Source organism: Poecilia mexicana, unplaced genomic scaffold (genome assembly GCF_051168715.1).
Source record: "Poecilia mexicana isolate PSO_F unplaced genomic scaffold, ASM5116871v1 scaffold_23, whole genome shotgun sequence".
In the NCBI taxonomy this organism is placed as follows: domain Eukaryota; kingdom Metazoa; phylum Chordata; class Actinopteri; order Cyprinodontiformes; family Poeciliidae; genus Poecilia; species Poecilia mexicana.
Genome location: NW_028263392.1, coordinates 7,701,375 through 7,714,978, shown reverse-complemented (window position 1 = coordinate 7,714,978; position 13,604 = coordinate 7,701,375). Strand labels below are relative to the sequence as shown.

General features: G+C 39.3%; 2 protein-coding genes across 9 annotated transcripts in view; one reads left to right on the top strand and one right to left on the bottom strand.

The window, feature by feature from the left end:
• Window positions 1-13,604, bottom strand: part of pphln1 (periphilin 1) — a 67,683-nt gene that overhangs the window by 7,921 nt on the left and 46,158 nt on the right. Inside the window, exons 1-10 of one of the 8 annotated variants that reach the window (XM_014970638.2) lie at window positions 10,197-10,280; window positions 9,605-9,644; window positions 7,826-7,890; window positions 7,434-7,646; window positions 7,169-7,230; window positions 6,306-6,422; window positions 5,818-5,996; window positions 5,395-5,478; window positions 4,545-4,580; window positions 3,313-3,368 (exon numbers count right to left, since the gene is read on the bottom strand). In XM_014970638.2, the coding sequence (XP_014826124.1) occupies window positions 3,313-3,368; window positions 4,545-4,580; window positions 5,395-5,478; window positions 5,818-5,996; window positions 6,306-6,422; window positions 7,169-7,230; window positions 7,434-7,646; window positions 7,826-7,890; window position 9,605 (813 nt within the window). In that variant the 5' untranslated portion in view covers window positions 9,606-9,644; window positions 10,197-10,280. Of the gene's footprint in view, window positions 1-3,312; window positions 3,369-4,544; window positions 4,581-5,394; window positions 5,479-5,817; window positions 5,997-6,305; window positions 6,423-7,168; window positions 7,231-7,433; window positions 7,647-7,825; window positions 7,891-9,604; window positions 9,645-10,196; window positions 10,281-13,604 lie in introns of those variants that run through there. The other 7 variants (XM_088003375.1, XM_088003374.1, XM_014970645.2 and 4 more) reach the window with 7 other exon arrangements.
• Window positions 10,275-13,085, top strand: zcrb1 (zinc finger CCHC-type and RNA binding motif 1). Its single transcript, XM_014970702.2, has 8 exons — window positions 10,275-10,385; window positions 10,497-10,590; window positions 10,707-10,735; window positions 11,565-11,676; window positions 11,775-11,882; window positions 11,957-12,066; window positions 12,161-12,236; window positions 12,840-13,085. The coding sequence occupies exons 2-8, from the start codon at window positions 10,507-10,509 to the stop codon at window positions 12,981-12,983; spliced, it is 663 nt and encodes a 220-aa protein (XP_014826188.1). The 5' UTR covers window positions 10,275-10,385; window positions 10,497-10,506; the 3' UTR covers window positions 12,984-13,085.

Sequence of the window (13,604 nt, the reverse complement as noted above, 5' to 3'; positions counted from 1 at the left end):
AGTGAATAAACATTGTCATGAAGAAGAAGAAGAAACACAGCAGACAAATCAGGGATACCGCTGCGGTGAAGTTCAACGCAGGGTTTGGTTATGAAACAATACCCTCGGCTTTGAACGTGTCACACAGAATCAATCCGTCTCCCAAAAACAGACAGAATATGGCACAACTCTAAACCCACCAAGACCAGGCCGCCCACCTAAAACCAGACAAGGGGAGCATAAATCAGAGAAGCAGCAAAAAGATCGGGAGAAAAAGCGGGAGAAATTTGGCAATGGAACAAACTGAACGTCCAGAGAGACCATTGTTGGAAAAATAAGCGGTAAGAAATCCTGTTTAGAGTTTGCCGTGGAAAATAGCTGCGCTGATCACATTAGAGCACAAACCTTCACCCTGAACACAGCTTCCCCCACCATGAAACGTGATGGAATCTGTGGAAAGATCTGAACACGGGTTCAGACTCTTTCGATCCGGTCAGACTCGGCTAGAGACAACTCTCGACAAAGAATGAACAAAGATTTCAAAAAATGGGCAAATCTGATCGTTACCCTTCAAGGCTAGCAGCTTTAATTGCAGAAAAGGTGGTTGTACAGATCGCTGACTCGGGGTGGCTGAATAGAAACACACACGGCAGTTCAGCTCTTCATTTCTAAAACTGTGAAAAACAATTCATCCTTTTCATTCACCTTCACATGTCTGCACAGATTTCCAATGGCCTACCCCGAAAAAGTTCAAAGGTTAACAATACTTCAGCAAGACGCAAGAATCCACGAATCTTGTTATTTTACGTGGCCAAATATGAAACGGCAACAAAGAGGATTTTTGTACAGTGATGAACCTCCTGGTGACCTTTCCTTTGTTCCAAATCCAGCTCTCCACCCATAGACCACCCTGGCTCACAGCCAGAGGTGGAGCTGCTCTATAGTTACCCTCCTCTTTGGTCTCTTCAGTCAGAGATGGCTCCAGAAAGCCTGCCTGTGTGTGCATGTGTGTGTGTGTGTGTGTGTGTGTGTGTGTGTGTGTGTGTGTGTGTGTGTGTGTGTGTGTGTGTGTGTGTGTGTAGTACGGCCACAGCAGGCATTGACCCAGACTATTAGAACAAGCTTTACTGAATGTGCACAGCAAAAGGCTTTCATCTCGGCCAAGGTTATGGGCATGTGCCCCGGGAACAGATCAACAATGCACCGCAGCACAGATCAAACCTAGCAGAACCACGTGTATGCGTGCGTGCGTGTGTGTGAGGAGAGGTGGGACAGCAACAAACTTTTATCACAGCATTGATTGAACGGGACATGGGTCAGACAGAGGCATGTTTGTGTCTTGGAACAACTCGTTTGTTACCCAGCTGTTTGTGTCGTTTCTTTTTTATACTTCCAACTAAATACGTTCTTGCAAAACGCACACAGTCCTCTCGGTTTTTAAAACTCTCTCTCGCTTTGTCCCAAAAAATGAAAAAGCAGCTTTTGATTGTGGCTGTGGTAGACCAGACCTCTTCTGAACTGGTTCAGTGAAACCACAACACCATTGTGACCATAATAGAGCCGTTTCATAGGGTTTTTGATTAAAGTAAACTCACCACAGACTTGTAAAAACGCTACAAGTCAACTTCACTTTAGAGAAATGAGGTCGGCGCTGCAAAAGCAGTCTGGGGCAACGTTTTCGGAACGTCAAAAGGAAATTAAATGACTAAAGGCCAACCAGTGTGGGTCCCCACTGCTAATATATCTATTTTTTTACCTATAGAATGATTCTTTTTTCTTTTACTGAATATTGTTTGAGTTGTTTAGAACAGTATTTTTTTTTAAATGTTTTGCTAATATTTTCACTACAAAAGCTACAAGGAGAAGATCACAGTGGGATGCAAACAGTAAATGGAATAAACAGTTTGAGCGCTTTCGAACATAAAATTCTTTCACGTTGTTATCCGTCAACAGATTTTCCCCACTTGAGCTGTTCACCTCTGCAGTTTTAAACATGAACTTCTTAGCCGTTTTTCTGAATCATGTTCTCATTGCCCGGCCTGTCAGTGTAGGTTTGCAGTTGTGCCATACTATTTTCATTTTGGGATAATGAGAGATTTTACAATGTCTGCAGCTTGAGCTAATGTTGGATAATTTAACCTTCACCGTTTTCTCTGAGCCATGATGCCGTGATGATGCCGTTAGTTCACTGATGTTCTTTAACAAGCCTCCGAAGCCCTGTAAAGAACTGGATCTGCTGAGATTAAATGATACTGAAGTTTATAGTTGCTAATTTTATTTAGTGGTATCCAAGTAAAGTGGGCTTAGCACAAATGCACATCACACGCCAATTTCAGTTCGTCAACCAGATAATTTCTACTTCTGAAAAGGACTGTACACAGAATTTATTGCATAAATTAAGTGCATCCAAGTGTTTTAATTCCAACACTGAACAACCTATATAATGTACATGAATAAACTCTGAAGTGATTAACGAGCAATTCTTTCGGAGCATTTACATTTTCTTGGTCAAGATCTGAATGAGGCGCAAAATACAGAAGCCTCTCAAATTCAAGTCCGCAACGTCGCTTGCGGGACTCGACATCGACGTCTCGAAAAAAATCGAAACGTCCAACGGACACACTCTTGATCTGAATAAGGAAACGATTGTTCAGTGTAAACAGCATAAACACATCTTAATGAGCTCTGCTGGGACTCCGCTGTCTTTGCGGTCAAGATCATGTGATAAAGTTACGACTCGGGCTACTGACTTAACCCCTTGCTTCTGGGTGGCCTCTGCTGCACTCACACACACACACACACACACACACACACAGCTCCCTAATCGCAATCACATCTGATCTTATTTACCCTCCTCCTCTGCGCAGCTGAAGATGGATGGCATGAGCAAAACAAACTACTATTTACAATTTGGGCAGGAGCTGTACACAGGGCAACACTAAAAGTAGTTTTTAAAAACTTGGTCAACACTTGAGCCACTTTCCTCTGCCGTTATCAGTCCATCTGACTGAAGTCTGCTTATACCACAGATAAACACAGTGCAGGCCTGATGGCTTTTTATGCTGCGGCTGAACGCTGCTTTAAAAGCCATTAGCATGCTTCAGTGGGACTGAACGCTTACAGCGAGGATGGGATTTAAGAAGTTCCAGATGCACCCTGCCGGTCGGCGTCGAAGGCAGAGAGCAGGGCGACCGATTAATAAAGTTGTTTAGAGCTGCTGCGTAAGCAAATTTAAACCCAAGTTGGTTGTTTGTTAAAAACAACAAAGGGTTCTTATGGTCCACTTCCCTCGAAATATCTTTAAATTTAAGCAGACGTTTCTTTGTTGCTCACCTTGTTTGATGTCGCACTCTGTGGGGAGCCTTCTCGTGACAAGCCAGGAATTTTGTCTGTAATTTTAGGGAAAACAAAGAAGAAAGAGAACAAAGAACTGATGCATTGAGCTTTAAAATGGGGGCAAACACGAAACATTATCCACCGGACAAAGGAGATTCGGGAAAGTGGTTGGAAAAAAAAAAAGCGATGAGAAGCTGGGATTCTACGACAGAAATGGAGAGCAAGAAAAAGTTACGTAGCTTTCATAGCCAAAACACAGCAACGCGTTAATTGTGGTCACCAGTCGAGCTCTTTTGTATAGTTTTTTTTTTTCTTTCTTTTCTCGCATTTAAATCATTTAAGTTTTCTGGGTCAATTAAAAAAAACAAACACTAAAGTAAACCCTTGGCGCCCAGGAAAGAAACGTAAAAATACGCCAGTGGAAACACCGGCTTCAGGAATATCCATCAGACACGCTACACCCTCTTCCCACTACTTCCCCCCAGCATGAGCTGGTGGCATCTTTACGAGCCCTGACAGACAGGACGACAGAAACGAGGAGAGGGGCTTCCTGCAGGACACGTTAGAAACGCTTTCTGTCAACTCGAGTTACTCGGACTTAACCGTTTCATTTTCCATTCAGTTTGTACTGGAAACCGCAGCTCTGACTTTCTGGGATTAGTGCGACTGATTAGAGAAATATTGCGGGATGAAAGGAAATGTGTATTTTATTTTGTTTATACTTTTCTTTCCAACAAGTGCTTTTGCAAGAATAGTTGTATTCTTGCCCCTTTTCTTGTAGAGGATAAGAAACATGCGATGGACAGTGTTCTGGTCAGAGGAATTTGAACTTTGTGACATGCATTTAAAACCATGTGTGGTGGAAACCCAAAGATGCAAAGCACCTTGAACACAGTAGCTGTGAAACAAGGCAGTGGCAGCATTGAGCTGCAGAACAGTGAAGCTTGAACTAGGATGGAGTAAAGTACAGGCCAATCGTAGGAGACTTTGTGTTTGTCTACCACAAAAAAAACAAAAAAAAATCCCAAAATAAAAAGTGGAAAAGTTCCAAGGTTGAAAAATACTTTTGCACGGCACTGGAGCCACATCCTCCAACCTCAAACAATAATGAGTTGAGAAAGCACAATTAAAACGGCTAAACTGGGCTTTCTTGCATTAGACATCAGTAATAATTTTAATAAAAGTCCAGGCCAAGTTGGTCACCAACAACTAGACTGAACTTTACTTACCAATAATCTTGGACTCAGTATAAGTTTCTTCATACCCTGCAGGAAAACCAAACCGTAAAATCACTAAGCCGAGGATGATAACTGGGGCATCCAACATGAAAAAAAAAACCCCCAAACAACTATGACCCAGTCCCTTTAATGGAAGGTTTAGTCACGTTTCTCCGCCTTAAGGTCATTTAATCATGCACCCCCTACCAGTTAAATCATTACCAAAACACACCAATATTGTTCTGCAATGTAAAGAAAGCACCTATACTAATGAATCAAAGACTTACTTCACAGGGGCAAAGCTCAAGGTGAGATGGAAAGCACAGGATAGAACCAGCTCTCAGAGTAAATTGGAAAGTTAAAGGTTTGAAGGCAACAAAAAGAAAACAAAAAATCATGCAGCACATAAAGAGATACCTTAGCACTTTCATGTGTTTTACATTAGATCTGTCGGTGGGTAAAATGTGTGAATTTTGTCAAAAAAGAAAATGTAAAAAAAAAATAATTCTATGAATTAAAACTATTGTAACGACACTGAATGAGTAGGAACAATGAAATGTGCTAATGTACCTCACAAGAACAAGATGAGGTGATTTCCTTATTCTAATTAATTATTACCCCCCACTAGGTTATTGTATATTTAAAACTCATGAGATAACTTGCTTAAGACCTGGTGAAACACATACTAGTTTCTGGGTTGGTGTTTTAACTTTAAATGTTTACACTAAATGTCCCGATTCCAGAAAGTCTTTTAATTCGTTTAACTTTGCCGCAGTCCTCGTCGTGTTTTGTGCACGACAAGGATGCAAAAGAAAGGACATCACCCAGGTCCAAGCTCGCTCACGTGAGTTGGTGTACAGACCCAAAACGTCATGTCCGCTCTGAGGAAAGAGCGCCCCCCAGAGGTGCTCAGAAACACCTGTGTGACTCTCTGGACCGTCCAAATCTGGAAAAGCCAATCAGCCAGATTGTCAGTCAAAGACACAGAATGAGGAGAGGCAAACAAAAGAAATGGAAAACAATGGATGTACTTTTTTTTTTGACTTAAAGTTTGTTTTTTGTTTGTTATTTTTCTTGTTAAATGATGCCTACATGGATTCAATCTTTTTGAAAATGTAATTTGATCTCTATTGAAAATGCTTGACATGCTTATGGTGAAAAGAATTGTAAATTGCTCCTGAAGCTATTTATAACCCTGATTTCAAAAAGGTTTAATATATATTATATATATATATTATATATATATATATATTATATATAAACATGCATCATGTTTTGTACATACTCTTGCCTTGCTGTGTGGAAAAAGGCAGGTTCTTCGCCCTGTCCGGTGAGTAGCCTCTGCTGCTCACGCTGGAGCCGGAGCGACTGTGAGGGGAGCGGGCCACCTCGCGGCGGACAGGGGAGCGTTCTCTTAGGGGAGGAAACAGGGCTGCCTTCCTCCTGTAAGGATCCCTGTCCTCTCTGGAAGAATGAGAGACGTATATTAGTTCTGTATTTGTCGTATTCCAACATTTCAAGTGGAAACTGGGAAATTGTTCTCGTTTGATATCAGATCCAGTGATTTGCCACAATTTCTGTTCACGGTTCCATTTAGTCAAAAACGCAGTGCAAAGTCGCCATCTAGCGTTTACTATTATGTACTGAACTTCATTTTGGATTAAAATATTGAACCATCTATCCTATACGTTGCGTCTTCAGCCTCTAATGACTTTCTAAAATTAGTCTGAGACGGTGCTAAGAAACGGATTCCCAGGTCGGTGATTTTCATACCCTCTGTCCAGGTTGCGGATGGCTTGCACTAATGTGTCTTCCCCGCTTTCTGGGAGCGATCTGGCAGCTGGATAAACGCCCTGGCTTCTCACACTGGGAGGTGGAGGTACACGAGCACTGAAGGGAGAAAATATAAATTACATGAATGAATAAAAACCCTGATAAGTGGTTGCAAAACTCTAAGATGATTTTTGAAATGAAAAATACAAAACAAGTCTGGATTTTTAACCTGCCTTATTTTAATTTATAAATTTCACGGAATATTATTATATGATTTGCGGCAGCATTAAAATTGTATGGCGTTCAAAGGATAATGCAAACAGTTTTTCTGCATTGCCAGTTCATTCACTTGTAATTTTTTTTATCTTCTCTGTTATTACAAAGTATAAACATTTTATTTTAATTAAAAACATAATGGACGCTGTTGCGCTAAAACACTACGGGAAGGAAATACAAACAACTTATTTATAGAAAAGTTCTGGAGGCTGAGAGGAATGTTTGGAGTTCCCTCCTGTTCCTGTTGCCCTTAGCAACTTGATCTTCGATAAAGTGAGAACAGTTAAAGGACTTTTAGATTCTTCAATGCCAAACTAAAATTCCCTAAATAATATTACCATTGCTGTGTGAGCCAATGTGTAGTAACGGGTGATCAATGAAATTTTAGAGCATTGGTATTCATGACTAACTTATCATTGTGGTGCAGAAATGAGGTCTTTAGATGGAAAATTCACAAAATGTGTACACCATTTCAATACTCAAAATACAAAACAGGCCGGTGTAGTGAATGAAATCACAGCAAACAACCTTAGACTTTAGCAAAAAAAAAAAAAGAAAAAGAAAAAGACAAAAAGAGAAATAATTACCCAAACTCCAAAGATCGTCCCGCATGAGGGTCTTCTCTCGGTACTCTGTATGGAAAGTCTTCCTACAAAAAAGTTTTGAAAAATACAAATAATGAAAAAAGAAATGCAATAGATTAAGGTCTTGTATGCAATTTAGTTTTCATCAATACTTAAAGGTAGAACAATTGAACAAAAAAACACTAATGCCAACCTCAATAATGCAACATTTTATCAAAGCAAACATTGATACAGTAAAGCAAAAAAGAAGGGATTGTCTTATTTTTACCCTTCGTGCTGGTGGGATTGCTCTGCGCTCAGGAAAGTGGTGACCCTCCACTGGATAGCCCCTCTGATCGTCATGGAAACCTCGAGGGCCGCCTCCATTCGGGTAAAAACGGGGACCTCCTTCGTATTCATACCCGCCTCGACCGTACTCGTCCTCCGGTCTGCCAAACGGGCCTCTCCTCTCGACGGCTCCGGCTGCCCTTGGATACGTACCCTGCGCAGAAGCGTGGAAAGTAAGAATTCTTGGGAAAAAATAAAATGGATAAATAAGTATATCTTTTGTTGTCTAAAAAATGGTTTTGTTGGAACAAACAAAGCTTGCGACTTCTGCTCCGAATGAAAAGGGCAAAAATATAAAAAAAAATTTTAAAAAGTAAGTCTCTACACACTTACTGGCCTTTCTTGCATAAAGCGGTCTTCATACACCTCCCGTATACTTCTGTCTCTTCTGTATGTCACTGTGAAGAGACAACATAAAGACATCGCATCATTTCAGAAGGGAAACTTGCATTGCATAGATGTGTAAGAGTGAAATGTGTCAAGCATTTAATTCTTGTAATTTTGATGAAGATGGCTTAGAGATAATGAAAATAATAAAAATTCCTCCTGACGATACCTCAAACTCTCTAAGGGGTTCAGGTCAGACCAGCTGCTGGTCAGTCAGGCACGGTGACACCCTGCTGTCAGAGCCAGCTTCAGGTGCCATTCCCTACCACTGCCGGGAATGGAAGTCAGCATCTCCTTGTCAACAGAGACACACTAATACTTCTTGGTAAATGGCTGCATTGAGTGGACTTTAGAAAGCGCAGTGGACCAACACCAGCAGACTGAATGGCAACCCCAACAACTGACTGTGGAAACCCCACTCCGGATTTGAAGCAATGTGGATTCTGTGGTTGTCTACTTGTTCTCCAGACGCTGAGACTTTGGTTTGCAAATTAAATGCAAAATTATTTTAACCCGATTTTGAACCACTGAGCAATTCAGTTCTTTATTTCCAAATCCCGATATTGAACCACTGAGCAATTCAGTTCTTTATTTCCAAATCCCAGTTAACATGCTTCTGTCATATTTGGTTTAGATGCTACTTCACACAAATGCAGCCATCATGTCCACTCTTCCTATGAATACACTTGGATGCTGCACTCTGAACAACCAACTTCTTTAGCCATGACTTTTTGTGGCTTACCCTCCTTGTAGACTGTGCCACAGACTGTTTCCAGGATGCCTGTCAAGTTATGTTTGTGTAGCCTGCTAACCCACACAGAGACGTTTTGAGTAAATTAGATTAGGATATGACCTGAGTTTCTAATATAGAATCGACAAATGATTTATTTTAAAGACTTTAAAACACTTTTGTTACTTTATAAATCACTGAAAGAGCTGCTCTTGCCGCATCAACCGTCCAGACCACCAGGGCCTTCTAGTTCTGGCCTGCTCTGCGTCTCCAGAACCAGAACCAAACACGGAGAAGCAGCATTCAGATTCTATGCACCGCAAATCTGGAACAAACTTCCAGAAAACTGCAAAACAGCTGAAGTTCCCTTAAATCGAGCCTAAGAACCTGCCAGTTTAAAGTTGCTTTTGAACCACAATAAATGAAACACTGACCAGCATATTTGAGGTGTATTACTTTGGTGATGGCACTCATCAAAAATGCATTTCTTGTTCAATTGTTGACTGCCTGGTGTTTTCTTTATCACTCTTCGTTTTTAGTATGCAAAGCACCTTGAACCGCATTGCTGCTGAAAATAATCCGCAAATAAACTTGATTGATTGATTTAACTTCACCACAATATTCTAATCTTCCAACATAACATTGGTTTTCACTATCAGTTTGCCATAACCATCAAAAGTACAAAAAAATAAAACACTTGACAGAATTCTCTCCATGTGTATTCAATCCATATATTTGTGAATGATGTGACAAAATACAGTACTTTGTTACAACACCACCACCTGTAGTTGTACTGTCACCAGATTCCCTAGCCTGCTCCACAATAATGCAACACTTTGCTTGTCTATTACATAAAATAGAATTTACATGTGTACAGGTTTGGAGTAGTATTTTTGATAAAATGAAAAAGACAGCGATTGTGAAATGCAACCCTTGTTTTGTTTACTTGTCCCTTAAATGGTGCCTCTACTATAAAGGCTTGGTTGGTTACTTACTTTTCAAGTTTGTTGCTTTTCGGGAAATACGACCTTCAATCTGTGGAGAGATTTTCAATGGCATAAATGGAATAGCTAAACATTTCTGAAGAAAGCATGCACACATCTTTATCTGAAAACAAAAACATACGTTGATAGAACGTTTGATAACACAACAAAACAACATGAACGCAAGATAATTCAATGTGAAGCTTATAAAGTGTTATTTTACCACAAAAACAACTAGTTTCTGTTTGACTTGACCGATTTCGTTTGGGCTTGTTGTCCTGGAATATCGTAAAGAACACCTCCCCCCTGTGCCCCGCTAGCTTCGACAGCGATTTATTATTAGAACACTGTTGGTTTTAATGTATTAAATACACCAACTCAATGCAGAATAAAAGATAAAGAAGAGCTAACTCGGCTAACCAGTCTGTGCAGCAAACATTCGCACGTTTTGTTTGACGTAAGTGCAGGTTAGCTTTCAGTCACTAGCGCATAAATTACCCAAAACAAATATTTACAGCACTTCTGGTCGTGCACAACCAACCGTATTTTAAAAAACAAGTACAAAAGCTATTTCTCAGAGCGGAAAATATCAAAACAGTCTCACCTCTTATCACCGTTTAGCTAGCCTAGCCTTTCAGAGTTGCAACACAAGACGTATTTATTAGGACGAATGCGTCATCAAGCTGCGACGAGCAGGCAGCGTTTTGTTTCTGTTAGCTTCGTTATTTAGAAACACAACCATTTTCTTGTTTTGACATCACCAAACTGCGATTTATTAGTGACATCCACATAGGTAAGTCTTGCATTGAACTCACTTGCGTGCACAAAGTCACATGACAACATTGAATTCAAATTGATAAGCGATTATGTTCTTTTTTTTTTAATTATTGTTTTGCATCAACAGTCTGTCCACTATGAGTGGGGGTTTAGCTCCAAGCAAAAGCACAGTTTATGTATCAAATCTACCATTCTCTCTGACAAACAGCGACCTGCACAAGGTAATCTGACTTTTTTGAAAATCCTTCTATGCAAAGAGTCTTAGTACAGTTAAAATCTATATATTTTAATCAATTAATATTTTTGTACACTAACATACATACCTGCGTCGTTGCAGTTATTCACAAAGTATGGAAAAGTTGTAAAGTAAGTATTGCCTTTTTTGTATTTTGTTTTATAACCATTCCACACATGAATTGAAATGCTATGTTAATTTCAACATTTTATTTGAAATTAAATACAGGGCACTTAAATATAAATTTGCCCTGCATGAATTTACCAAATTCAAAGTTTTTAAAAGGCTATCCTGAAGAAACACAAATGAATAATAATTCTGTTTTGCTTGCACTTGGTAGTACCATAAGTTTGGAGCCAAATGCCTTGCAACACAAGGCACCTCAAAGAAACCAAAGAATTGGATAGACTATGAAAGCCTGGTCTGTTCATCTCTATGCTTCTTTCTTTTTGACTGCCAAATGGTCAGATATTTTTTTTTACTTGTGTATATAAGCTGTTCTGAAAGTGGATGCATGGTGAGGCAAACTAGTAGGATTGGGATCATTATTAATTTATTCCATTGGTCACTTTTATAGGGAGTAATGAACAATGCAGCAGTCCTCCTGAAGTACTAACAATATTATGACCTTATGTTTGTTTTTTTTTTTGTTTTTTTGTAACTTGAATGTTAATTTGAGTAATACAGGCTTCCCTGACCTCCATCGTTTCTTGTTTGATGTCACCAGATGCATTTACACTTGGACGCTTCTGGCAAAAACATTAAGTTATGCGTTTAGCTTGAATACATAACAATTTACATAATTGTAGCAAAAGAGCAACAAAAAAGAACCACTATGAAATAGTACTGTATAGCCAACCAATTATTTGAGTTCAAGTTGGATTGATTTTTCAGAAAAGTCTGGCTTGTAGCGTTAGAAAACATTTAATCTGCTCAAAATTTCTGTGCTGTTTATTCCAGGGTTACAATAGTTAAGGATAAATTCACCCGACAGAGTAAAGGAGTGGCGTTTGTCCTCTTCTTGGATAGAGAAGCAGCTCACAATTGTGCAAGAGCAGTGAACAACAAACAGGTAAACAACACTGAGTGACTGCTTGCATAAACTACATATTTCTGTCAATGTTTCTTTAATACGTTAACTGCATAAAGGACATTTTTTTATCCTCCCAGTTATTTGGCAGAACAGTTAAAGCCAGTATCGCTATAGACAACGGGCGAGCAGCAGAGTTTATAAGGCGACGGAACTACACGGACAAGACCAAATGTTATGAATGTGGGGTGAGTGAACACGTAACTTTGGGAAAGGCGGACTTGTAGGAACGCACTTTGTAAATTCAACCTATTCATCACAGGAAACGGGACATCTGAGCTATGCATGTCCTAAAAACCTGCTTGGCGAGAGGGAACCACCAAAAAAAAAAGAAAAGAAGAAGAAGAAAAGGCCTCAACAACCTGAGCATATGTAGGAATTGTATTATAGTGAATAACCGTATTTTCGTATAGCTTGTTATAGATATTATTTTTTATATATATCCATATATATACATTTCTATTAGTGAAGAAGATGAAGAAAGTGAAGAGGAGGGAGAAGACCCTGCCCTGGATAGCTTAAGCCAAGCCATAGCTTTTCAGGTAATTCTCAGCATTGCCATATGTATAACATATTTATACTTAGTATGTGTATAACCAAAGTCTCTTGCTAGATTCGCTTCAGTTAAAATCTTGCCATAATGGAAGTACGGCAAAAAGACAGAAAAATATGCAGAAAGCTTTAAGAAGTCCCATTTGAAGATTACCACAACCTATGTGGCAAACATGTGGAAGAAGGTTCTCTGGTCAGATCAGACCAAAATTGAACTTTCTGGCCTACATACAAAGCAATTGGTGCAGAAAAATTAACACTGTGCCTCACCCTCAAAGTACCGTTCGTTCCTGCAGGGAAACACGACGGATTCTTTTGTCCAGAAAGTTGGAGTTGATGGAATGATGGATGGTGCTAAGAACTGGTCAATCTCAGAAGGAAACTATATTTAGAGACAGCAAAAACTTTAAATGCCAAAAATCACGTCACATTGCCCTACGAAAGTTTGGGACCTTCCCACAAAGTCACCAACCAAACATTTTAGCATACCAGCATTTATGTGGTGCAAGAATTACAAAACTGTTGATGAAAAGACATTTCTACAACATAGTTTATGTCAACTAACAAACTGTGTTTCTGGGGCGTCTCTCCAGCAAGCTCACATGGAGGAAGAGGAGAAGAAAAAGAAAAGGCAAGCGGAAGAGGACAATGCCCATGCCTCGACATCCTCAGACTCTAAGAAACCAAGGATTAAAAAGAGCGCATACTTCAGTGACGAAGAGGAACTGAGTGACTAATACACAGACTTTTAAACCGCATACATATTTATCAAATTGTTTTCTGGTGAAGTCATGTTTTATGTTCTTCAAATATTTTCTTAATAAAACTATCTTTGCTTATGTGTGTCTGTACCGTACATATTTATTGCTGTCAGGGTCGGGTGCTAATTAAAAGTTGAATTCATTTGGGGAATGGAAGAAAGATATATTTCTTAACACTTTGGCTGAACCGACCATGAAGAAAAATGTTCAAAATGCTTTTCAGTTGGCAAATTAGCTCAGTTGTTTTAGAGCTTGAAACAGGAACAAGGTTAAGAATTTAATTAAGAAGAAAGAGGAACATGCCGTTTTCAATTTTCAATTATTTAGTTCTGTTAATTGTGAGGATATCTAATGACAACATGATATTTAAGATTGGAATAGTACATCACACCAATAAAAAACTGTATATGTATGCTTATGAAAAGCAAAACCTTAAAGGTTGTTTTCAAAAGCCATTTTTAATCCAACAACTCATATTATAAATGATTGAATATGGATTATAGATGCAGAGTGACATAAAATAAAAAAATCACTTTCTCAGAAAATTTAAGTATTACATAAAAACAATGAAAAGGGATACAGACATGTTATGTCTCA